Consider the following 27715-nt stretch of genomic DNA (forward strand, 5'->3'; position numbering starts at 1 on the left):
TTTTTCCAATTTAATTGAGAAAGAAAACACAAACTATTGGGTGCGGGCCAACAGTTCGTGCAGCAACTCATATTCTCCTAACTTCCCCCAATTCAATCAAATTCAACTCCATTCATCAAATTCAACTTAATCAACTCAAATTCAACTCAATCCAATTCAAATTCCACATTACTCAAAACCAAACCATTTTTTTTTTAAATAGAGAAAATTAGTACTTGATAGAGACAAGGATGACAACAGAGGAGATGAAGAATAAATTCTCCGGTGACGGCAAGCGTGCTCTGGTGGTGCAATTCACTTGTGGTAGGTGCGGTGGTGGGTTCACTGATTGTGGGTACGGTGGTTGGTTCGCTGATTGTGGGTACAGTGTTGGGTTATCGGTGAACGGTGTTTGGCGACGACTTGCAGCTGATGGGTTCGATGGTGGTGGGTGGCTAGGTGTGGTTGGTGGATGTGGTGGGTTGGTGGGTGAGGTGGAGGAGGAAATCAGGGGAAGCGAGGAACTAATTGAAGGAGGAGTGAAGGGATTTGTCACGATTTGTGAGGAATTTAGGTTCCTCCATTTTCTCGTGAAAGGGAAAAACATGAAGGGGGGAAAGAGGCGAGAGGAGAGAGGAGAGAGAATGAAATGTTAGGCTTATATAATGAAATATTAGGCTTATATATTTTGGGTGTTGTCTTATACATTTTGGGTTGTTGGCTTATACATTGTTCATATTAGTCATTCAAATGAACATTTCAGCCAATTGATATCTGATATCAATCAACATCAGGAACATATCAGACATAAATAAAAAAAAGTATAAGCCAACAAGAGGAATATATCAGCCAACAAAAGATACATATTAGCCAACAAGAGGAGTATATCAGCCAACAAAAGGTATTTATCAGACAACAGAAGAAACATATCAGCCAACAAATGAAGCGTATCATCCAACAAATGAAGCGTATCAATCAACAAAAGCAATAGGTAAGCCAACAAAATAAACATATCAGCTAACAAAATGAAACATATAAGCCACCAATTGAAATATACATATCAGTTCACAATATAAATATATCAGCCAACTGAAGAAACACATAAGCCAAATTATGTTTGATATCAGCCAAGAGAAAGAAAAAAAAAAGAACATATCAGTCAATAAAAGGAATATATTAGCCAACCCAAAAACCATATCGGCCAACAAATGAAATATATCAGGCAACACATAAAATATATAAGCCAACGAGTAAAATATATTAGCCAAACCTCCCATACCAAATAGTTCGTGCGTCCGTATGCACGCAATACCTTCTCTAAAAAAATGGATAATGTAATTTTACATAATTAAAGTTGTATTCATACATATATTTAATAATGGTTTTATCCAATATTTATTTTAATTGATATTTTGTAGGCTCATTTATCGACCTACTTTTGACCAGCGACCCGCATTGACCCTATAAAATATGACCTTATTTGACATGTCCCGTAATCGACCCTGACTCGACCCGCCCAATAACCAAGTCTACTCACAACTATTACATTTACATCACCATATTTTTCTCTCATCAACTTTATTAGCCAAAAAAATAAAAAAGTAAATTCACCTTAATGGGCCTATGGGGCCAATAAGTAAGGGCCGACGGGATTAATAGAAATAAACAATACTCATACATTGATTTATAATTAGGCCCATAACATATACTCGATAACATTTTTACCAATGTTTGATATGTGTAATAGTCCATCAATCCGTATTATAATCTCCTCCTTGTGTACTTTTTTAAACAAAGATAGATAAAGTGAGTTAAGCATAAAAGAAGTGTAATACCCCGCATTTTTTAAACGTATTTTCTAATTAAGTATTCTCTTAAAAAGGGTATTTTAGTAATTTATTTTACTATTTGAATTTTGGAGCCAAAATGATATTTGAATTTTGGCGCCAAAAGTATTTTAAAACTCAATTATTATTTTTGGATTTTGGATAAGATTTATTATCCATTTATTTTATTTTAAAAATCGGATTATTTATATATATTTCGGATATTTTAATTAAACAAAATTATATTTTATTATTTATTTAAAAGGGCCGAAAATTCCTACATTATTAACTATGATTTTCGGATTTTCTATGTGTAGAAAATCTGATTTTCTTAGTTATTTTATTTAGTGAATAATTGGAATTTTATTAATTAATTATTTTATACAATAAATATTATTTACACAATTATTTTTAATTCCTTAAAACTAGCAAATTAATTCCCTAAATATCTAAAGCCACCATGATGGATTTTTGGGTGACTTATTTTGGTAAATTATATTTTTAATTATCTCCTCAAAATATCTTATTTTCCTTAATTCTATTTCTCCATCTTTTTAATATCTAATCATCATATTTTCTTGCCATTCATTCTTCTTAATTATTCCCCGAGTAATTCCAATGTCCTTATTATTTTTCATGACATACATACCTTCCATATTCAAGTATACACAATCACCTTAATATCCAAACTTTCCTTAATTCTTTTATTCACTTCTCCAAGTAATTTCCTTAATTCTTTTTACCATAATTCTTCCCACATTCTCTTGCCATAATTCTTGCATGAGCTAGCCTATAAATACCCCTTCATACCTCTCATATTCTTCACACTAAAAACCCAATTCTCTTCTTCTCTCTTATTCTTCTTTTCCCTAAACCTTTTCATACTTTACTTCTCTTTTCATATAAATATTATCCCGTATACCTTTGAAGCCAGTTTTCGGGCACTTATGATCAGTTTTTGAGGTATTGATGTTCACAAAAGATTGTTCCTCTCGAAAAATCCTTGAGGTTAGGCTCAAGAATCACCCAATTCGGAGTTATATTGAATGAGTTATGACCTCTACAAGTTCTGCCTATTCTTTCCAATGAAAATTTAATTCTCTTTAATCCTATTCTTTTATTTTCTTCATGGTTAGTTTTCTAAAATACAAATACCTATTTCAAAGCTATAATTTTATATTAAAGTATTATTTTAAAAGAGTTTTATAGTCCATGCACATTAGATTTGAGTTTATGTTGTGATAACCTTATGGTTATGTTATTTGCAAGGTGTATTCGTGATTGAACTTTGAAAGTGCGAAGTATTGATTGATATTCGGAATCAAGGTTCTTGAGGTTCTTTTTGTGTGGTTTTTCTAGCAAGGATTAAGGTACGTTTAGGTGGCTAGATACCTTTAAAAGTGATCAGTTTGAATAACATGTTTTACATGATTTGATTGGTGATTGAATTAAATTGATTTGAATTATGATTTTGAAATAAATTATGTTTGAAGGTATTGATTTTAATAAAAGTATTTTGAATGATTGATTTTTAAATCATGTTTTGAATGGTTTGGATTACTTATCATGTTTAAATAAAGGACTTGATTTTAAAAGGTTTGTTGAAGGTTTTTTTTTTCAAGGAAAAGTTGTTGATTTTGAAAAGCTATTAATTAATATGAGATTTTATTCTCAAGTATTTATTTACAAGATTTGATTTTGAAAGCATGTGGAATTAATAAAAAGGGTTTTGAATTATATTGGAACTATTGGATATTAAAAGGATTTATTGAACCATTGAATTATTATTATTAATGTTTTATAAGCATGTTGGTAATCCCACTATGCGAATTTGGTTTATTGATAAGGTCTTGGACTTTGTATGACCGGGCCTTTCCTCAAGAATAGCCTTGTAATATAAGGATACTAGCTTGGGGGGTGTGCACACTTAGGTGAGGAATTGGATTAAAAGAAATTGGTTCTTAAAAAAGGAATTGGTTTTATTAACTATTATTTTGAATATTGAATCATTGGAATCGGTTTTGGAATAATGAATTTGGAATTTATTGAATTAATTATTGGAATTGATTTTGAAAGCATGTTTGCAAATAAATTGAGTTTACATTATCTTGCACTTACCGTACTTAGCATATTTTGCTAAACTGTATTTCTTATTTGTTTTGGTTCACCCTGTTTACCGTAATGGTAAACAGTGTTGACTATTTTCAGGTGGAGTCATGAATGAGCATATGAGAGTCCCGAGATTTGCTTCACCTAGTTTAGGAATGTTGGTCTCGTCTTTATTTGAGTACTCAAAACAATGTTACTATTTTTATAAGTATTAATAAAATAAAGTTGAGTTTTCGCTGCAAGTTTTGTTATTGAGTTAAGTGTTTGAGTAGTCTTGCGTAATCACGCGGCGGTAATATGCCCAAGTCTATCTCTACGGTATAATTATACGTATTATACTAGTATTTCCGTAGAGGGAGATTTGGGGGTGTTACAAGAAGGACCTCACTTTTCATATTTTTCATCGTTAAGAACCTTTTACTTTTTTTTTTTCACCTTTAAGGACCTAACATTTACTTTTCGATAACAATTAACAATAATTAACCCAAGTTGAGTTAAGCCTTGGTTAATTGAACACATATACCCCACGTTTTTCTTCCTCACTATTTCTCTCTCCTCTTCGTAAACCCCTTCTCCTCTATTTTTTTTAAAATTATTATTTATTTATTTATTTTTAATTCACAACTTTGTTTTTCATTTTAACTTTCAATCTTTCATTGCTTTATTTATGGGTAGCAGAATTTATTGCCCGTCTTTGATTCTTCAATCTTCATTAATAACTTTGCAATTCTTTCGACCATTTGTAAACTAATTGAAAAAAAATAATTATCCGTAGTGTCGTAGTGGTATGATTCAAGTTCGTTGATGATTTTTTAAAGGTTGTATGGTTTATAATTACAAATTAAATTCCTTCTCCTCTGTTTATTTTTTTGTTCCTTGAATTTTTTATTTTTATTTATAATTTTCGATTTATAAATACTTTCAAAGTCGTAGTCGTCGAGCTCCTTGTTCTTCTTCTTCAATCAGTAACTGGTAGAATTTAATTCAAGCTTTATTTATCCGATCTTAATTTAGGTCGAAATTTTTGTATTATGTTTTTCCATAATTTGGTTTCTTCGACTTTTTAGGTTTGTTTTTGTTTTTGTTTTCAATAGGATCTAAAACTCAAATTTGTAATTTTTTTTTTAGTTTATGTTTTTGTTATTTAATTTGATTCAATTAGTAATGGGTTAACATTCTGTTTCTTTCTTTGATTTTGAAAATTAGATTTTATTTTTTAAATTCGTGTTATTACTTTGAGGTTAATTTTGGATTGAATTGAGTGTTGTTTTGATGGATCTATGTATATTTTTGAAAGTGTTGCTTAGTACTATTTTTTTATATTTTTTTTAATTGATTTTTCCATCTCAAAAAAATAATGCAAATTAATCAGCTGAAAATTTGAGTCAAATATGATTAGTTTCGATTAATTTTAATCATGCATGGATTATTAACTTGAAAGTTACAATATATTGAAACCAAAGTATTAAGTTTTTGATGAATTTAAATGCTCCAAGGATTTAACATTTGTATTTGAAGGACTTAAGTTATAAGTTTTCAATTTGAAGGACTTCATTTTCTGGTTGGAGCTCAAGTGGGTTAACTAACCATAGATCCTTAAAGGTGAAAAAATAAACAAGAGGTCCTTAAAAGTGAAAAATGTATGCTTAATTCAGATAAAGTCATAAACACATTTCCCATTTCACCAATCAAAAAAACTTACATCATCAACCAAGCAGCTAAGCCGAGCCACTAGCCCAACCCAAGCCCAAACCCCAAAAAAACAAAAATCCCAGTAAAATATCAAACACCACCACCAACAAAACATACGACAACAAACCATATGAGAGAGAAACCAACTCAACCTCAACCCACCATCCGTGGCTGAACCTTCAACCTCTCAAATCCAAACCACCACCACCGCAACCGCAACCGCAACCGCCGTAACACCGCCGTCATCTTGGGGAACTCAGGAAGAACTCTTACTAGCCTGCGCTGTTCAACGTCACGGCATCGATGCTTGGGACTCCGTTTCCAGAGAACTCCACAATCGCACCTCTTTCTCTCACTTCACTCCTCTCATATGCCAGCAGAAATACCGCGACCTTAAACGCCGCTTCGCTTCCGATGTCGCCGGAGAAATTGCCGCCGATGATGCTGGTTTGTGGCTTGAGGAGTTGCGCCGCCTTCGTGTTGCCGAACTCCGGCGTGACCTTCAGCGTTACGATCTTTCCATTGTGTAATTATCTCGATCTGAAATTATATTATTTTTTATTAATTCGGTTTTTATTTATTGATTCTTGGATTGATTTAATTTCTAAATTTAGGAATTATTGTTCATGCAGTTCGTTGCAATTGAAGGTGAAGAAATTAAAGGAGGAAAGAGAAAGTGACGTGAAGGAAGAAATCAAAGAGGAGAGAGAAAAGATTTCCGATCCAAAGAAAACCGAGGAGAGAGAAAAGGAAATCAACGAAGTGAAAACTGAACCGGAACAACCGGGTGAGACAGAGCCGGACCGGGTGGGTGAACCGGTTGGCGGTGAGGAGGATGACTCGTGTAACGGAAGTTCGAACTCGAAGGAAGAGCGAAGGAGTGAGAAGGAGAGGAGAGAGCGGGTTGATTCGGGCGAATTGGTGGAATCGGTAGCGGAGTCGAAAGACGACGGTGGAGGAGGAGGAGGAGGAGGAGGAGGAGGAGGAGGAGGGGTGAAGGAGAGTAGAGACTTACAAAGTACGGCAAGTTTGTGGAGGAGTGAGAAAAATGATGATGATGATGGTAATAATGTTAATGATAATGATAAAATTGGTGATGAGAATAAGAGGAGGGAGAAGAAGATTGGGGTGTTTTCCGGGAATAGTAGCGGCGAGGAGAATCAATCTCCGCCGGTTAAAGCGAATGGTGAGGGAAAATCGCCTACGTTGGTTGAGTTTCTTGATGTTGTTCGAGCTCGTAAGCTTGGGTCGTTTTTTGAGCGTCGGCTTGAGAGTCAGGTAAAATTACGGATTTATTATCATCTTATGTTTAAAGTATGGTGCTAAGTATATTGATTAATTTTAAATATTGAGTTATTAATTATTATAGTGTCGATAATTAGTTTAATAAATGGTGATAATAAGAATGAATATACGTACTTGAACATTTGTACCCTGTGTGGTCATACCGTAATACTCGGTTATCCTTTTTTTTTTTTTTCATTACCATTAGTTAGTTGTCAATAAGAATTGAGTATAAAAGTCAAAATATTGTGATTATTACGGAACTAAAGAGGGAATACTCCATATCTGTACTTTGTTTGCCTGGTTGGCATAACATTTTTAATTATTGATAATCTATAACCTACCAGGCTACCACAATACATGTCATAAGGGATTATAGGAAACAGAAGTTTCAAGTCTACAACTAATACTTAAAAACGAGTATCAAAAGTTGATCTTCAAAAAAAGTTGACGTGAGTGCTTTATTGGCTACTTTGTATTGATTATTGTAAAATAGACAGATACTCCGTATAATACAATATTGTGAGTTTGTGTCCTCTCAATTTAGATTTAAGATTGATTTTCGTCTATTTTATGTCCTTTATAACAATCTCTAAATGGAGGGTGAGTGAGGAGATAGCTCAGAGTCGTTATCCTTGATTGGGATGCTTCTTTCCTAGTTAATGGTTACAAGATGTTTTGTTTTTTTCTTCCAAATTTATCAAGTGGAGAACATTTTAAATGGAAAAAAATTAATAAATAATGTTACAAGAAGTGTTGGGCAAAAGAAGGAATTTTGATTTTGCTCAAAAAAAAATTTAATTAAATAAAATTACATATCCAAGGGTCTGTTTTGATTTACTGAGCCAAGCCGAGCTGAACTGTTTATGAGAGAAGGAAATTAGGAACTGAACTGAAGTGAAATTAAGCTGAAGAGCAGGTCCCAAGTAGCTAACCATTGGTGTACAAATCAACTAAAAATGAAATTAGTTTAACATCTCATGTGGCAGGGTAAGCCAATCTGATATTTAGTTTGCCATTGGACTTAAGTGACCCCTGCAAACCAATTTTTGCGTAAATATCTGTGTCCTGTGCTGTACATTTATCATCAAGAATGAAAGTGTTCATTGTAATTGCAGGAAACTCCCAAATATACAAACCTAATAAAACAGCACATTGATCTGGAAACAATCCAGAGAAGACTGGAAGAAGGCCAGTATTCAGATTGTCAAACCAAATTCTACCGTGACCTAATGCTCCTCATCAACAATGCCATCGTCTTCTTCACAAAAAGATCTTCAGAACACAAAGCAGCACTCGAGCTTCGACAACTACTCAACCAACAATTCCAATCGCAATCATCATCTCCACACGATCACAAGTCTCGCTCTTCCAAACCTGTCCAACCAGCACCCCTACCAAAGCCAACAAAACCTGAGGCCAATCAAGCTGATCTCAAGCAGCCTAATTTAACTGTAAACGGTCTGGTGATTGCTTGTAGAAAACGAAGTTCAATAGCAGGAAAATCATCAAGAGGAGTAAGTGAGAAAAGGGAGCCAGCAGGCCCAGCACCAGCTACACCACCTGATGAAAAAGCTCCTATTGGGGAGATGGTGAAGCAGCAAAGGGAGAAAGCATCATCAACGTCATTCAATACTGTGACTAAGAAGCGAACCAGAGATCAGAGTTTTGGGTCAAGAAGCTCATCAAGCAAGAACAACAGCAATGCGAACCCAAACACTCCTATATCGAGCAAGACAGAAAGTTCCGAGGCTAAGGCCAATAAAAAGAAGCCAAGTCCTGGAAATTCCTCAAATAAGATAAAGCAGGTTTCAGGATCAGCCTCAGGTAAAACTTTATTTTTGCAGTCATTGAAGAATTCGGATAAAAGGAAGACTGGCAATGGCGGCAGTAGTAGTAATGTTAAGATTGACAGGAGGAAAGATGAGGGTCCACAGAATGGGTCAGGTAGTAAACTTAGTAAGGAAAAAACGGGAAAGGAGGAGAGAGAAAGTCCAAGGAATAGGAGCAGCAGTCGACCACCTAAGAGAGCTGCAGCAATTGCAGCTATGGGTAAGAGAGGCCGAGATGCTTGCAGTGTAGATGCAGATTCACACTCAAAGAAACGCCAGAGAAAGTAGGGGGGAATATGTGTATAGTTATGGTGGGAATTGGGATCTTTTCGATTTGATTTTGTAATGTTTAGGCAAGTAGATTATAAGGCACAGGCTTGGTGTATAACCCATCTATTATTTTGTTGTATTTGACGATGGGTACATGCATCTAACAGGTGTATAATTGCACTCTCATTGTTCTTGAAATGCATAATCTAGAAATCAACAAAAAATACATTGTTAATCCTACAAAACTAACTACTATCTATAAATACAAATCAAAATATTATTTATTTTCACATGGAATCTACTTGTACAATTACTGATCACTACTTGGTCAGTATAAAAAAGAATTTCCCAGTTCATCTGTTCTAAAACAATCACAAGGACCAGCAGCAAGTCAATTGTGGAACGTGCCCCTGATTCACAGATAAAGCTCGATTGTGCGCGCAACTTGCATTCTACCTTAAGCAACTGCTAATACGTAGGCTTTTGCTAATTGCCAACTCCAGATGCACTCAAGTATCTGGTTTGCTACGCTAGTATTGTTGATCTCCATCTGGTTGAAGTCAATGCACATCAGTCAGTTCTGTTTATCAATCACGGACACACAAATCAACCTAAAAATGAAGACGAGAATTTCCCTAAAACAAAGAAAAGAAACCAAAAGAAATTGCATATAGCAGAGAGATGAAACAAAAATTACATTGACTTAAGTTTTAACTTTTCACCCATCATATTTACCCCAACACATCCACATTCCACACCAAATGACATGAACTACAAAAGTGTAAAAACCCTTCTGCCCATTTTGCATAGTTACCCAGCTTACACCTCTAGATGAAAGGTGATTAGGCGGAGAGGGTAAAAAAGGAACAATCCCTCCCCAGCATAGATGAAGAATATAGGTTTCACATTACTCATATATGGCTGCACGAAAGTTCAATGCATGTTGTACATCGACTAATAAATTCTTCATTCCAATTATTCCCAACTTCATGGGGGTAAGGCCCTCAGGGATGACCCTCGAAACCACGAGTTCATTAGATGAAACCCAAATTTGAGCTTTTCACAGTTCTCCCCCCCCCCCCCCCCCCCCCCCCCTCTCTTCCTTCACACACCCGCACAAAAATAATTTTTGCCCTAAGTGCTCTGCTATTGGGTTCGTCCAAAAGCAGATATGAAGGGAACCCTTCCAAATAGGTGAAAAGAAGAGTTTAGAACATCATAGTTTGACATAAAAGTAATAAAATGTATTTAATTTCACATAAATGAATACCTTTTTATACTTTAAAAAGTATTTCCACTGTGTTAGTTTTTATGCTGTTAACCAAAATGGACTGATAATTTCCAAAAAAAATAAGGTAAACATGATGAAAACATGAAAGTTACATCAGTTAAGCCCAAATCACAATTCCCCTTGCTATCAGATTCTCATTAATTTTAGTAATTTAATCCTAAAAAATGAACCTTCTTTTTGGGAGGAAATACAGCTCGAAATCTCAAACTGTTGAAAACATTTTTTAAAACATCAATCACATTTTGGTAGTGGAATCCAGAACTTGCAAGAAACTGATAGTTCAAACTACCTCCACATTTTTACTCCAATAACATCACACTGGATAACCCACAACAAAATTGATAAATTAGCGTGTTGACTAAGCTTAACATTGCATGACCACCCTGACTGTGCAACAGTTGCTCATCCTCCACACCGGAAAAAAGATGATATCCACCACAGGAGGATGGACTGCCACCCTCTGTTTATTTATTTTGGGAGGAAGTGAGGGTTGGAAATTCTAATGCTTTTAACTATTGCTAATTGAATGAATATACTGGCATGCAAGTTGTTCCTCTATGTTCAGTTTGTTTCAATTTTCAGAAGAGATTAGGAGAGGAGTTGGGGAAGGGAGGGGGGGGGGGGGGGGGGGGGGGGGTTGCTTAATCAGTACTTCAAGCTATGTCCTGGTTATTGATTTTATACAGACTTTTCATCACATAATATATATGAGTCTATTACCACTGTCACCATCTGATACATATGTAAGCCTTGAGATTGCATTGACAAGTGCTTGCTCGTGTTCCTGCAAAGTGTACATTTGACTGCTTATCAGAATCTAGCAGTTGCATGGTACACTAGAATACTTGCACAAGCAAAGAGGAATATACCTTCAGCATTTTCTTCGCCTTCTCAATTTCAAGGCGGTCAGGATTACTTGCAGCAACTACCTTTTCAACCTGGTATGAAAACAAAGAATAGCACATAAACTAGACTTGCAATATAAGCATATAATAGTGCCTACAAATAAAGTCCGTTATATATTGTTCAATACCTCCTTAATCAATGTATCAGTATGGAGAATCTCAATGTCATCTGTCATATTTCCAGTGCCATTCTGAATTTCACTCCTATTTTGCTTTCTTCCAGCACCAGGAACTGCACCAATGTTGTTCATCGATCTCTTTTCTCCAGGGCCCCCTCTATGAGATAGTCCAGGATCTTTATTCACCCATTGGATATCCTCAAAAGGTATCTATGAAAATTTGAATAGACAAGTTTACTACTAATAAAAAAGTAGAAAATAAGCAAAAGGCAAAGAAAGAGGCAGTTGACAGCATAAGGCATTTCCCTCTCATCAATAGCAAACGAGCATATAACATCATGAAATGTGACTTGTTTTGATTGATATGCACCAGTTAGACAAATTATACAACAAAAGAAAAGAAAAACTAGTTTGATTCCTACCATTGGCAGTCAGTTACATGAACTTTAAATTAATATTGTTTGAAAATCAGAAATACACCCATAAGCATGAAAGCAAAATAGTTCATTGACCACTATTGAATTCTCTCAAGTTTCAACAATCATTATAGCATGGTTGTAATAATATCATCAACATCTTGCATCCTCAATACGTGATTATTCTTGATATTAAGTTCTCATACTGCTATAAATGCACAGGTTACCCACACCCAGCCCTGCTACAGCTTGGAGAGAGGAGGAGGAGAGGGGGAGGGGGGGGGGGAGGCCTGAGGCAATTAAACCACTATATTCTTATGAGGTAATTCCAGCAAACAGCTAAAGCCACCAACTTCAGTCAGGCAATTACAGCTACTAGCCCAACAAGCAAAAACTGGTGATCAGCATTATAGACAATCCAAGCATTATGAAGTTCAATATACCCATCAGTAGTTAGCTTACAGGTGCGTACTCAAAAACTGCTATGTACTTAAAAGTTCAACGTAACCTACTCTGTCTTCATTATAGTCATCAGTTCCTATTTTACATGGTCATTCTCCAAATACTGACAGTTATACACTATAAATGGGTTTGATTGACTGGACTAAGGTGATCCAACGTTGGTAATCATGGACTTTCCTAGATTTAAAAATTCCAGCACACTCCAACCTTTATCTAATTCCTACTACACACCCGTCCGGCTCAGAAAGTTGCAAAAACAAAGCTATATAATTGACCAATCACCAAGGGCTAGAGACCATGAGCACAATACATTTAGCTATGTTCTTGAAATTCTGAGTAAACAAAACTCGTTTGTTCAAATACACCAATTCAGATAGGAGCTTTATGATCAGGATTACAATATAGTCAGTAGCAGGTGAGCTTCCACCAGCATTCTGCACATGCTGCTAAAATACATCTGAATTGTTTCAAGTAGGCGGTATGATAAAGGATTTTCAGTTGACCAAACCAAAATCGGCCAGTTCATTAATGGATGTTTCAAAACCTGCAATCTCATCCGAATCAAATGTTACAACCCTGAATTACCCCAGGTGTTTCATTCAAAAATTACTTTTCAAGATATAGTAAAATATTCCTCATTCCTCCTCATTAATGATTCTAAGCCTCTAATAGCCTAATGTAACTACTCTAATAGCATAGAGTTTAATAATAAGTCCTTAAAAGACATTGAAATCAAATTCGCATCAAGATAAATGGCAACACGGTTCGCGGTCAATGCACCATTTCCGCTCTCACAACACAGTGACCATTCCCGCAATCACGACCAAAATTGTATTTTCAAACCATGATTCAGCATTACTAATCAATACCAGGAGTTACAGAATCCAGCACTCTAATCATGAATACATATGTAGCAGAAGACAAAGCATGAGATGAGGGTATGAGGCAATGAACATCACAACTTACAAGCACCACTGCCTTAAAGCTAAAATCTCATCATGTCAAGGGGTCCTACTTCCTTATTGGAGGGAAGAACTTCCAACAACCTTTATTATGGTAGGAAAAAAACCAGCAATCAGGAGACAAATGTCACATGACTCTGAACCTATGTTCACACAAGGCATTAAGGCAACATGTCTTGCTCATGTCCTCTAAAAACAACTCATTGATGTCATTGCAGAAACCTAGTAGCACACCACAATCAAATGCAGAATATATTTGCACTGGATATCCTGTTAAATTAAATTAACACTTATATGTACTATTAACACTCACCTCCTTGAGATTAACCCACTCAAAAGATTCATCTTGTGTTTGAGTACCATACACTAACTCATGTCGGCCCTGATAATATCCATAGAATTATTAGAATGGTTCTTGATTTTGAGAAAACTGAAATCCTATTTGAAAAGACATGACATACATCAGATGCATTGTATCGAGTAATCATGGCCTCATAAAAATGGTTGTCATCTGGCCACCTGGTCAACACTTTCATTCCCACCAACTCTTCACCTTCTCCAGGCACAGAAGTTTCATGTGCAGCAGAATTACTGTATGGGAACTGTATGGACGTAAATGAGAATACACCAGATATGACCTCAGATATATCAAACAGGTTAAGAAACAACAGAAATGGAAGTTGCCAACAAACATCAGATGAGATACTTAAACAAGCAAGATCTACAAACCTGTTTGGGTTTTCTGCCTCGCGGTCCAACAGATCCAGCTGGAGGTTGTGCTACATTGCCAGCATGGGTGGGAACAGATTGTGTTGTTCGCTGCTTCTTGCGGGAAACAGGAGTTGGGCTGGATACATCATTTATAGGATGCGATGTACTTAGAGTCTGATGCCCTCCAGCCTGTCTCCATTCCCTTAATAAACAGTAAAAACAACATATTGCATCACAACAAAGAAACAGAAGCATTTAATATCTTCAACATACAAGAGATACAAGAGGGCTTGTCCTTGCCAAAAAAAGGGGGAAAGTCTTCCTAAGATAAGAAAGCTAGGAGTTTTGTTGCAATCTGCTTACATATCAGCTAGAAAACTATGCTTGTCAATTGAAAAGCAAAATTTTTAACTTAGGAGTATTATTTCATGCAGTGTTTAGCATCTTTTGACAAGACATAAGATGTAGAGCCATAACCCATTAGCAACTATTTTTCCAAGACAGAAAAGTTTAATTTGGAGTTAGATTCTAAATAGAAGCATTAGACCCTACAGATTCACAGGTTAAGAAGTAACTGAATAAATCTAGTCTTAAACATATCTCAGCAATAAATCATTAACATACAGGTATAAAACAGAATACGTAAAAACCCCAAACCTTATTCTGCGAATGATATCATCATTATTGACCCTCACGAGAAGATCTCTGTGTTCATCATCTGAAACTCTCAACTCTTTCCGGAGTTCCGTTATCAAACTTTCTTTTTCCTGAAAAACAGGTTTTTAAAGTGATCCAGAATCTAACAACATGAGCATCTGACAACCCATTGACATCAAATAAAATAAATTACCCAAGAAATTGCATCAGATTGTGCTTTGAAGGCTCGAAGAACTCCACAATATGCTTCCTTTTCAAGGTGATGGATTTGGTGCTCCATATCTCCCTGCACTCTGCGATAAGGTCCTGAACCTAGCATTGAATTTCCGTATTCTGCGATGTGGGGTGCTCTCTGAACTCTATATTGATGTGGAGGAAGATCTTCATCAGTATCTACGGTATTCTTCAATCAGAAAACATGATTATTTTTTAATAACCGCGTGTCCTTTACAGTTATTTTTAAGCGCGTATAAATACAGAGATAAATAAAGCTGATGCAGCAAACAAAACTTGTAAATCAAAAGGCAACCTCCCAAACATAACCATTTTTATTTATATCTCATGCTAAATGTCCCTCATAATTTATAAATACTGGGCATCATTCACTTTTCCACTGGAGTAAAATAACACTTCCCACTATACATCCAATTCCCAAATCAAAATCTCAAGCACATGTCTGGCATCCCGCTATAATGTAACGAAGACATAATATCACTCAATTTGGGCAACAATTTCGACAACATGAAGCAGAAGCAGTTAATGTTACCAGAAATTTGTACTCCCACTAAACAAAGCTTAGCTTCAAAATCAAATTTCCCGCCTACCTACTGCAATTACTAAATCATTGAACTATTATCGCAATCGCTCAGATTATTTTACTGAAGTTCGTAAACCACTAATAGAGAATCACCAGAAAAAGGGGGCAAATATTAAGTAATTCCAAAAATATCAATCAATTCAATTGTAGCAAACACAACCCTGACAGTTAGATGTACAATCAAAGCAACAAAGTTTGAAACTGTATCAATTTCAACATAATTCAACACACAGCAACAATAAAATCATAAATTCATGAAAAACAAAAACCCTAAACCCTAAATTCGAGTAGAAATTGAATTAACTCAAAATTACATCACAATACAACAATGTAATTTCTAAAAAAAAAAAAAATACATAAACATACCACTGATATCAGAAGGACAAGGCTCGTAATCCATAGCCAGAATGACCAAATTCTTCAATCTTCACTTCAAATCAAATATTCAAAACCCCTATAAACCCTAGAAACCAAAATTGGGGAAAAAAACTGACGCTTTGGTAGAAGAAGAAAATTCGGCGCAATAGAAACTTAAAAAAAAATTTAATTTTTTTTTTAATATTTTTTTATGTATTGGAATTTCAGGAAGAAGTAATTATTGAGTTCAAAGAAGCGTGGTTTATATAGAGATGAGAGAGAGTATAAGAGGATTAGGAAGTTTTTTGCGTTTTTTGGGTTTAATCGATGATTTTATAAAGTTTTGAGTTACGGGGTTTCTTATTATTGGGCCCAAAATTCAAAAATAATTATACAATAATGTTTGATGGCCCAAAATGTTATGATATGGTTTGGTTGTGGACTTGTAGCCTTGTAGAGTTGTAGGTAAAGGCTATACATACATTTTCATTCACAATCACATGATTTTAAGACCTTTCAATCGGGTTGGTTAGGTCGAGTTACTCCGGATCATGAGTCATTTCGAGTTGAGTTATGTGTTAGGAATCGCTCAACCCTAAGGGTTCGAGTCAATCCAACAGGTTAAGAATTATATTTTTATTAAATTTATTTTTAGCAAATTTTTGGAAATATTTGATTTTAAAGCTTTCTTAGCTATTTATTTTTCAATTTTTTTTAATCAAACATTCTTACCAATATTGGTGTGGGTCGATTGTTGGTATGAGAGATGGTTGGTTTGGATTGCTGGATTTGAGACAGAGTTATATGAGTAATATGACATAGATGAGTAAGAGAAATGCGTGTAGGAATGTAGGATAGTGAACAAATGATCAAATTCAATTAAAAATAATGAAAAATATACTTTATTAATTCCGACTTTGTCAAATTTACTCTAAATAATCCCAACTATCGATTATTCTGCAATAATCCCAACTTTCACCTCCGTTTTCTTCTTGCAATCCCAAAAACCGGTTACCTGCTAAAAAGGTTTTTTTTTTAAAAATAATTAAAATGCCACATGTCACACTTTGATTGGTCCAAAAAATAAAAACAAAAAAAAAAAAAAAAAAAAAAACAAGTAAAAAAGAAAAACAGAGCCACCCCCTTCCCAAAACTCCGACCACCTAAAAATACCTCCCTTCCCCAGCCCCGTCCCCTCCTCCCTAGCCCCACCGAGAACCACACCCTCCCTTCGCCGCCTCCAAAACCGGCCCCAACAACCACCCGCCCAGTCCAATCGCCACCCCATATCCCCTGCCGCAACCCATATCCCCTACCGCAGCTTTCCCGACGAAGGATTCACGGCAACGGCGGCATAAATTTCTATCGTTTTCCAGGTAGTTACCACGCTTTATGGTGTAGATGTGCGTGGGGTGTATTTTTGGTGCGATTTTGGGGTTTTTAAGCTATATTCAGGTGCTTTTTCCCATTTTAGGTGGTGACGGAGTTCTATTTTCGGCTGGGTGTTTTCGGGGAAGTGCGTTGTTTGGGGAGGTGCAGCTGTGAGGCAGGGTTAAGGTGGGCCAGGTGGCGGTTGGGGCTAGAGGTGTGGCTGACTTAGATTTCTTTAAAAAAAAGTTTTTTTTTTTTTTTAAAAAAAAAATGGACCACTCAAATGCCGACATGTGTCCAGCAACCTACGATAAAAGGTTGTTGACTTTCATTGACCGATTCGGGATTATTAGAAGAAAACGTAGGTCAAAGTTGGAATTATTGTAAAATAATCGATAGTTGGGATTATTCAAAGTAAATTGGACAAAGTTGAAATTAATAAAGGGTATTTTTCCTAAAAAAAAAAGGAAAAATTACCCGGAATAATCCGACCTTTTCCTCATTCGCCCAAAATAATCCGACCTTTCGATTATTTTTTAATAATCCGACCTTTATATCCAATTCGCTTTGAATAGTCTCAACCGGTCATCCAACTTGTTATTACAAGTTACTAAACACGTGTCGACCTATGATTGGTCAAAAAAGTTTAAAAAATTAAATTAAAAAAAAAAGCAGAAAAAAAAACCCCCAAACTTTTAAATATTTACCGATAGAAAGATTTTTGACCAGTGAAAGGAGAAGTAAAGAAGGAGTAAAAGGAGATGGGTGAAATTGTAGTAGTATGCTACTATGTAAGTTCTCATTATATAGCCAAACATTTACAATAAAATACACAAATGATTGTCCTCTTGTACTTGTGCATATAATTAGTGTCCTAAGAGATTATGCATGTGAACTTTATTTTGTTATTTTCTTCAACACTCCCCCTTGAAATTCACATGAAATGGGGTTGCCTCATTAAAAACCTTGCTAGGTAAAACCTTGTGGGATAAAAACCATAGCTAGGGAAAAAGAGTACAACTATATTATATAATATGCTTTGGTGTACTGCCTCGTTAAAAACCTTGTCAGGAAAAACCCAGTGGGATAAAAACCCAATCGAAGGGAAAAAGAGTGCTATGCATATAATACTCCCCCTAGTTTCAGCATAGTTCACGAAGATGTCACATTCCAATTTTGTGAACTAATTGCTCACATGTCTTGGAAGGAAGTGATTTGGTGAACATGTGTGCAACGTTATCACAAGACTGAATTTGCTGGATATCTATTTCCTCATCCTTTTGCAGATCATGCGTTAAGAATAGTTTTGGGGCAATATGTTTTGTTTTATCTCCCTTAATATATCCTTTAGTTACTTGAGAGATGCATGTTGTGTTGTCTTCAAAGATGATGGTTGGATATCTTGTTATTGCGTTCATTCCACACTCTTCTAGGATATTACCGATCATCGACCTCGGCCATACACATTCTCGTCCTGCTTCATAGAGAGCTATCAACTCTGCATGATTCGATGATGTCGCGGCCAATATCTGCTTTGTTGATTTCTATGATATTGCATTGCCGCCATAAGTGAACACATATCCATTTTGTGACTTGGCATTTTGAGGATCCGATAAGTATCCACCATCTGAGTACCCAATGAGAGCAGTATCTTGTTTCGGTTGATAATATAAACCAAGGTCTTGTGTGCCTCGTAGGTATCGGAGTAAGTGTCGAACTCCCTTCCAATGCCTATATGTTGGTGCATTGTTGTGCCTGGCTAACAAGTTCACAGAGAAAGCTATGTCAGGTCTAGTGTTGTTACCTAAGTACATTAAGGCTCCAATTGCACTTAAGTATGGTATTTCCAGACCTAGAATTTTTTCATTTTCTTCTTGGGGTCTGAATGGATCATTTTTCATATTCAAAGAACGAACAACCATTAGGAAGTTGGTTGGAGTTGCTTTGTCCATGAAGAATCTTTTCAAAACTCTTTCTGTATAGTTTGATTGATGGACAAAAATACCTTGACTCAAATGCTCAATTTGCAATTCAAGGCAAAATTTAGTTTTCCCAAGGTCTTTCATCTCAAATTCTTTCATCAAGTATTTTATAGTTTTCTCGAGTTCATTTGGGGTTCCGATGATATTCAAATCATCAACACAAACTGCAATGATAGCGAATCCTGATTGTGATCGCTTTATGAAAACACATGGACTAACTTGGTTGTTCTTGAATCCTTCTCCCATAAGGTATTCACTTATACGGTTATACAACATCCTTCTAGATTGTTTCAATCCATAAAGTGACCTTTTTAGTTTTATGGAAAGCAATTGTCTAGGCTTGTAGTTTTCTGGTAGTTTTAGTCCTTCGGGGACTTTCATGTAAATGTCTGAGTGACCCATACAAATACGCAACCACTACATCCATTAATCACATTTGCAGTCCTTTTGTGACTGTCAAACTTACCAGAAATCTTAATGTAGTTACATCAACTACAAGAGAATATGTTTCTTCATAATCAATCCCTTGAATTTGAGAAAATCCTTGGGCTACAAGTCTTGCCTTGTATCTAACTATCTCATTTTCTCCTTATGTTTTCTTACAAATATCCATTTGTATCCAACGGGTTTTACACCTGCTGGTGTAAGGGTTATTTTTCCAAAAACTTCTCGTTTTTCAAGTGACTTTAACTCAGCCAACGTTGCCTCCTTCCACTTTGGCCAATCACTCCTGTGTTGACATTCTTCCAATGTTCTTGGTTCAACATCATTTTCATCAGACACAATGTCGATTGCGATGGAATTTGCAAATATTTCATCCACGATAACATCTTTCCTCTTCCACTGAGCCTTGGTAGAGATGTAATTCATTAAATTTCATTGTTATCGATTTTTTGAACGTCTTGTTCATTCCCCGTAGGGTTTTCTTCTTGTTCGTCCCTTTTTGTATTATCATCATTTTCTTTACTTTCATCCACATTTGGTCTTTCTTGACCTTATGACGGGGGAACATCATTAGTCTCATTTTCTATTCCATCCAATCTTTTCAATTTTCTTGGCTTAGAATCTTTTGAACCAAGTGGTCTCCCACGCTTTCTGCGTGTTTGAGATTTATTTTCTATGGCCTTATTACCAGCTGGGATTTTTATACGTGTAGGGGCATTTTTTGCTGGTATATGTGATTTTGTCACCTTCTTTGTGTCTACAAATGCATCAGGCAATTGATTTGCAACACTTTGTAAATGAACAATTTTGTTGACTTCTTGTTCACACATATTTGTTCGTGGGTCTAACATCAACAGTTGTGTTGCATTCCAAGTAATTTCTATTTCTTTCTTGCGTGGGTCCACTTTCTCTCCCCCTAAGGCTGGGAATACTGTTTCATTAAAGTGACAGTCAGCAAATCTAGCCGTAAATAAGTCACCAGTCAATGGTTCAAGATATTTAATTATAGAGGGGTATTCAAACTCGACATAAATTCCCAGCCTTCTTTGTGGACCCATTTTTGTTCGTTAGGGTGGAGCAATGGGAATATATACAGCACAACCAAAGATTTTTAGATGTGAGATACTTGGTTCTCGACCACAAACAAGTTGTAGTGGTGAGAATTTATGATAAGCCGTAGGTCTCTATCTGATTAGTGCTGTTGCATGTAATATAACATGTCCCATAGCAGATGATGGCAATTTAAACCTCATTATTAATGGTCTTGCAATCAATTGTAATCTCTTAATTAGTGATTCAACTAGACCATTTTGTGTATGAACATGAGCTACTGGGTGTTCAACATCAATTCCAATTGACATACAATAATCATTAAATGTTTGGGATGTAATAAATTCCCCAGCATTGTCGAGCCTTATTCTTTGTATTGTATGATCTGGAAATTGTGCTCTTAATTTGATAATTTGGGCAAGTAATTTCGCAAAAGCAACATTTCTACTTGAGATTAGACTAACATGCGACCATCGTGTAGAAGCATCAATTAAGACCATGAAATACCGAAATGGTTCACATGCTGGGTTAATTGGCCCACAAATATCTCCCCGAATTCTTTCCAAGGATTTTGGAGGTTCAGTAGCAATTTTGTTCATAGATGGCCTTATTATTAATTTGCCAAGTGAACATGCAGAGCATGTTAATTCATCTGATCGAGGAATTTTGACATTTCTTATTGAATGTCCAACTGAATGTGCTATTATTCTTTGCATCATCCCAGTTGCTGGATGTCCTAAATGATCATGCCATATAATAATCAAATGATTGTCATCTAACTTCTACTTAGATATCATATTGATTTCCTCGGATCGCTTGTTTATACGATATAACCCCGAAGAATATACTGGCAATTTCTCATATATATGTTTCTTGCCATGTTTTTCTGCCGTGAGGCATATATACTCTTTTTTATCTGTTGTCATTGTTTCTAAATGATAGCCGTTTTGGCATACATCTTTAAAGCTTATGAGATTTTTTCGAAATTTACTCGAATATAAAGCATTATAGATTATCAATTTTGTCCCATTTGGAAGCATTATACAAGCCTTTCCAGATCCTTCAATTAATTTTGCTGACCTAGAAATAGTGTTTACATTTGCCTGAAACAAATTTAGTTGTGAAAACTATTTTCTATCCTTCAAGATAGTATGTGTTGTTCCACTGTCCAAAAGGCATTGATATTCGGAACTAACTTCAGGAAGATCCATATCTTCATAAAATAAGTTTGAGATTAGTTTAGAATAATATTATACAAACTTTTATTGATGATAAGGATTAAAAGTACATGACTAGAAGTTTAAAATACAAGACATAAAGAAAATACATTAAAACATAATATTGTTACATTAGTAGATGGGAAACCTAAGCATTGTTATTTTCTCCAAGGATGAAATCATTTCCAATTTCAGCATTATCCATGAAATAATCAGATACGTCAAGGCTGGGACAAGGAACATTTTTTTCATTAACATAATTTTCTTCTGCATTTTTCTGTTTGCCTTTTACAGAAGACTGGTAAAGGTTTACCAAATGTTTGGCCGTACGACAAGTACGTCCCCAATGCCCTGTCATGCCACATCTGTAACATGTGTCTTTTCCTTTCAAAGGTGTTTATTTGTGGCTTCCAGATGACTGTCCCTTCTATTTTTCAAAATTTTTGAAATTACTGCTTCTTTGAAAATTGTTTCTACCACGACCACGGCCACGTCCGCAATAATTTCCACGGCCTCTTCCACGACCATTGTAATTTCCACGTCACCTCTTCGTGTAGCATTTGCCTCGGGTGGATAAGAATTTGTTGTATTTGCCTCATGATGAGTGGCCAAAGACCCAGTTGGTCTAAAATTATGACTTTTCAACAAAAGTTCACTATTTTGTTCCGCAACAAGCAATACACTCATTAATTCATTAAACTTTTTGAAACCTCTTTCACGATATTGTTCTTGTAACAGCATGTTGCTTGCATAAAAGGTAGTGAGTGATTTTTCAATCATCTGTTCATAGGTGACTGGATGATTACAGTATCTCAATATAGATATTATCTCATGTATGGTTGAATTGTAATCAATTACAGATTTGAAATTCTAAAATAGTAAATTTGTCCAGTCAAATAATGCTTAGGAAGGAGCACCCTTTTGTGGTGTTCAAATCTTTCATTAAGGCAATCCCATAATTCTTTAGGATCTTCAACCATCATGTACTCATTTTTAAGGCCTTCATGTAAATGATGCCTTAACAACACTAAGGCTTTTGCCTTATCTTGTCTAGTTACAGGTTTTACAACCGTCATTGCAGAACTAGTAGTATTAGTTATTTGACCAGAGGGACTTTTATTTTCTTTAACAGTGTGCTCCAAGCCTTGAGCTTTCAAATTCATCATTGCATCCACTTTCCATTCCAGAAATTTCTTTCCAGATAAATCTAAGATGCTGAACTGTCTTTTCATAAGGTCTTCCATTTTAGCTACAACAAATTATGTGATAATTAGTTTATAATAATAAATCATATGTGCAACCCATATGTTTAATTCTTCCATATTTATAGTTAGGTTAATAAAACACGTGATAATTAAATTTAACAATAATAAACCATAAATAATATAGTTCTTTCCTCCCCCTGGGTTTATTATTGTGAGTAATTATATGATTAGGCAAAAATTAATCATGTTAGTTGCAAAAACAGCAAAACGACAACAATAACAGTCGTAACAATAATTATAATTATAATGGTAATATTATACAATGATGATTAATAACAACAAATCAATATAATAAAACAAAAAAAAGCTTTTAATCTACTAAAACGACAAAATAAGTGAGTTTTACTTGTACATAATGACAAAAATTAATATTGCTACTAATAAAACTACAAGCGTCGTAATTAGAAGGATATGTTGTTTTATCTTCCTTAAATCTTTCTCAAAAGTGAAGGTGTGGGTGTTTTGGTTGCCTTCGTCGGGGAACATATCGGAGAAGAAGGGGGTGAAAAAGTTTTAGGTGATTTTTGGATAAAAAGTGGGAAGGGATAAGGGATTTGTGGTGAAATCAGGGGAAAAATTCGTCTTTTATAGAGGTAGGTTTATCCGTTACTATTTTGTACAAATGTAAAAATATCATATAATATAGTCTAATGTACTGGCAAAAATTATGGTCCAAATATATATATTTTATAATTGAAAAAGGTTATCACACTGGGAATGCAAGCCATAGTGGTCCGAGAGCCCTAATATCTATAAAAGATCATGGGTTCAAAAACGGAAAGAAACACAAAAAGTATGTAACGTAAGAAAAATAATAAGTATAAAAGGTACATCTTTTTGTTAATTTAGTTAATAATATGCATGCAAAGTTATTACTAAGCAATTATAATAACTAAAATCAAACTTTACGTAAAAGATGAGCATGTAACATGCATGAATCAAACAAAAACCAATATACCAACATGAATAAAACAATGGAAGATAGTAATGAATTTATAAGTAAGAGAATTTTTCCACCGTTGTTTTTGAGATATATGATACAGTAAATGTTTGAGTTTCTGGTATAGACGACCCCAAATATGGGCAACTATAGAGCATACTCCTCAAAACATTTAGAAGTAGATAGTATTATTTGTTATAAATTTTTAGAAGTAGGTATAAATATACTTGACTAGAAATTGGTGTTGATAACGTGTTAAATATTTACCGATAGAAAGTCTTTTGATCAGTGAAAGGAGAAGTAAAGAAGGAGTAAAAGGAGATGAGTGAAATTGTAGTAGTATGCTACTACGTAAGTTATCATTATATAGCCAAGCATTTACAATAAAATACACAAATGATTGTCCTCTTATTGTACTTGTGCATATAATTGGTGTCCTAAGAGATTATGCATGTGAACTTCATTTTGTTATTTTCTTCAACACAAACCTCATTCCGGCCGCCCCAACCATCGGTCCCCTACCTGATTCCGACCACCCCCTCCCTTCCCCACCCCGTTTCCGGCCATCCCTCCCTTTCCTCCCCGATTCCGGCCACACCCGCTAATATAATTCATGTGAACAAATCAATTTTTATTTATTTATTTATTTTTATATCTTTGATCTTCCATTTTTATTAAATTTATGTGAAAAAATCTAGAAGTATAAAACTTCTTAATAGGATGAGATCGGTAAAATACTCTGAACACCATGATATGTCTATTATGTATAGTGTTTTACCCCCGTCCCTTGGTCATAATTAGTAGTGTTATTGGCTCTTTAGAGCCACTTTTATTACTAATTGGTGTTTTCTAGTGTTTTCGTAGTTTTGGTTGAGTTCTGTAGGAAATTGCATCTTTGGAGCTTTTTCCCGGGATTATTGCAGTACAACTATGAGCATTTGAAGGCATGACCGATTGCATTTGGACACCGAGTATTCAAGACCCGAAGTGGAGATTCGAATTGGGCCAAGAATGAAGCTCAATCCAAGTCCATCATATAGCCGGGCCCGATCGGTTGAGCTTTAGCCCGATCGGGCGGATGTCCAGAACGAGTGGGCGAAGAAAAAGGCGGGCCCGATCGGGCGGTGCCTCGCCCGATCGGGCGCGTGTTTCTGAGGAGAAGTTTAAGCGTCGTTTAAGTTGTTTTAACTGAGGATTTTCGAGCTTAGTATAGATACGCTTTTGTTAAACGAGTTTAGTATTCCTTTCTCCCTTCCCTTACTCTCTTTCTCTTTCTCCCTCTAACTTTTCTCTCTCTCTCCTCTTAAACTCTAGTATTATTTTCTCTCTCTACAACTCTTTGTTTAGTTCCATCTCTTGTTTCCTTCAACTTTGGTAACGATTTCTTCTCCTTTAATCTCAGTTATTTATTCTCTCTCTTTCATCATGATTTGTTTAATTGCTTTGTTTAGTTTATATTTAATTATGTGTGAGTAATTTTCTTTCTAGGGTTATGGGGATCCATAAATAATATGAAGGGGTAATTTATTATTGTTAATTGTCAATGCTTGATTGATTTCCTATTGATTGATTTAATGCTATGCGGTTAGATTTGGCTAGATTTAATTCGTATGAGTTTAGCAATATTGATTCGAGATTCGAGAGATGAGAATTGATGTTTAGGCTTAGTTTTAATAGGCAGACTAATTTATAAATGGTTAGGTCGAGATTCGAGAGATGAGATTTAATACCGGTAAATTAACTCTGTGATTGTAATACGTAGCGAAAGCCCTTTATGATCTTATTAATTAATGCATTGATGATTGATTGTTATGTTTTACCCTGGAATATTATTTATTGGTGAACCTATGCCCTAGGTCTTTTATTATTTGATTTCTCCCTACTCATATTCTTCGTAGTATAGTTCCTTTAAATAACAACTTTTGGTTACTTAATAATTTAGATTATAGTAATTAATTAGGAATAGAAAGACTCGCTTCCCTATCTATTTTAGTTAGTGGTTTTAGGAATTACTTTTGATTAGGTGATACGACTTTAGCCTGTCACACCAAAGTGTCACTGCCAAGCTCCTCCATTTATCTTCATCATCTCCTTCACCTAGTCAAAATTTTTGTTTGAGACAATGCTTCTGACAGTTCCGAGAGACGATTAAGACGACCCCACTTGTACTTGCGTTGACGAGGAAGGGAATGGGTGGGGTTTTCGGTGGGTGGGCTGGGTAGAGGTTGTGGTTTCGATGGGTGGGTTGGGAAAGGGAGGTGGTTTCGGTGGTGGGTTTGCCGGAGTGGGTGGTTGTGGTTTTATTTTTTATAAATTTTTCAATAATATGTTTTTTTTTATTAATTTCCTTTTTTTTTTTATTTTTTTTACCAATCACATAGTAACACGTGTACAAACAATCTCAAGTCACAAATAGTAACCTGCTTAGCCGGTTTTAAGTCAATTGAGACCATTAGGAGCGGATTGGGTATAAACGTCAGATTATTAAAAAATAATCGAAAGGTGGGATTATTTTGGGCGAATGAGGCAAAGGTCGGATTATTCCGGGCAATTTTTCCCAAAAAAAATGGTTTTTATTATTTGAAAAAAAGGAAAACTTATTAAGAATAGTACTATGACCATTGGTCAACCTTCTGAAAATAGAACGACCTTGTTGTGATTATCCCAAAATAATATAACCTTTAATTTGGGAGGTGTAGACACCAAATTGTGTCTCCCCAAAACCAAACCCAGTGATGAATACCTTTTGCGTCGAACCATAATCGAATTAGGTGAAAGTGGTTTGAAAGTCGAGTGATGCGGTTTAGTTTTAATAAAATTCTTTTCTCTCTGTTTTTGAAAATGATTTTATTTGAAAATAGCCGAACCAGTTTACGTTTGGTCCATGATAAAAGGTCCAATAATAGTGTAGTTGGATGGGGCTTGAAAAGATCTTTCCAACGATATATTATAGGATCGATTCCGATGAATATTGAGGAAGTTATGGCCAAAATACTAAACTGGGCCTGGTTAATTATTTTAAATGCGGCCCAATGATCTAGAGGAGGACCCAATGTTAATTATTATTCCTAAAACTATTAGGATTAATTATAGTTTTCTAGAAGTTTCTAGAAGGTTCCTTTTAATTCTAATATTATTAGATTTAATAATTAATTATTTTTAATAGTTTTTTATTTGGAATAAAATATCGTTTGGTTATCTTAAAAATATATTTTATCTTCTGTACGGATTCCGTAGATCAAGTTGATTAAAGATCGGATTCCGCGTGAAGAAAAACGCGCTAATACAGGCTGTCGCCAAACGACAAGTCTGTCGCCGCGCGACAGACCTTGTCGCGTCGCGACAGAGTTAATTCCTGGCGACAGCGTGGAGTTTTATTCCTTATCAAATTCTATGATTTTTCTGGACTATTTTCATTATAAATAGCGTCCGAATTCCTGTTTTCAGAATCATGAACTTTCATCAATTCTCCCGATCAACTTTCATCATCTATCATCAACTCTCATCCTTAATTCTCTCTATTCTCTCTCTAAGCAATATAGCTTAATTCTTTCTCTCTCTTTCTAAACCAATCTCCAAACAATATTCCGCATTCACAAGATCTTGAATCACTTAGCCAAGTTCGAAGTTGCCTTCGCCCTAGACGTGAAAGGGTTGATAATTTCTGAGGGTTTGGTCCAAAACTAGTCTAAACTTTATTTAATTTGATTTTAATTTAATTCTTTAATTCTTTAATTATTCTTTATTATTTTCATTG

At 35.3% G+C, this 27715-nt stretch overlaps 2 protein-coding genes across 7 annotated transcripts; one reads left to right on the forward strand and one right to left on the reverse strand.

The window, feature by feature from the left end:
• The first annotated feature begins 230 nt into the window (after window positions 1–230).
• On the forward strand, window positions 231–9281 carry LOC145581264 (uncharacterized). The gene is made up of 4 exons (XM_081638298.1): window positions 231–553; window positions 5746–6132; window positions 6239–6884; window positions 8009–9281. The coding sequence occupies exons 1-4, from the start codon at window positions 231–233 to the stop codon at window positions 9008–9010; spliced, it is 2358 nt and encodes a 785-aa protein (XP_081494424.1). The 3' UTR covers window positions 9011–9281.
• LOC145583188 (protein EMSY-LIKE 3-like) lies at window positions 9179–15974 on the reverse strand. 6 transcript variants are annotated; one of them, XM_081640368.1, is made up of 10 exons: window positions 15699–15974; window positions 14709–14908; window positions 14516–14625; window positions 13877–14060; window positions 13609–13749; window positions 13461–13529; window positions 11317–11517; window positions 11153–11221; window positions 11007–11067; window positions 9179–9542 (listed from the first exon to the last, which is right to left on the reverse strand). In XM_081640368.1, the coding sequence occupies exons 1-10, from the start codon at window positions 15730–15732 to the stop codon at window positions 9523–9525; spliced, it is 1089 nt and encodes a 362-aa protein (XP_081496494.1). In that variant the 5' UTR covers window positions 15733–15974; the 3' UTR covers window positions 9179–9522. The 6 variants fall into 6 exon arrangements, with proteins under 6 accessions (XP_081496494.1, XP_081496492.1, XP_081496493.1 ...); XM_081640366.1 differs by having other exon boundaries at window positions 11004–11067; XM_081640367.1 differs by having other exon boundaries at window positions 9179–9572; window positions 11004–11067.
• Between the last annotated feature and the right edge of the window lie 11741 nt (window positions 15975–27715).

The sequence above is a fragment of the Chenopodium album genome, chromosome 15 (assembly GCF_948465745.1).
Source record: "Chenopodium album chromosome 15, dcCheAlbu1.1, whole genome shotgun sequence".
Lineage (NCBI taxonomy): Eukaryota > Viridiplantae > Streptophyta > Magnoliopsida > Caryophyllales > Amaranthaceae > Chenopodium > Chenopodium album.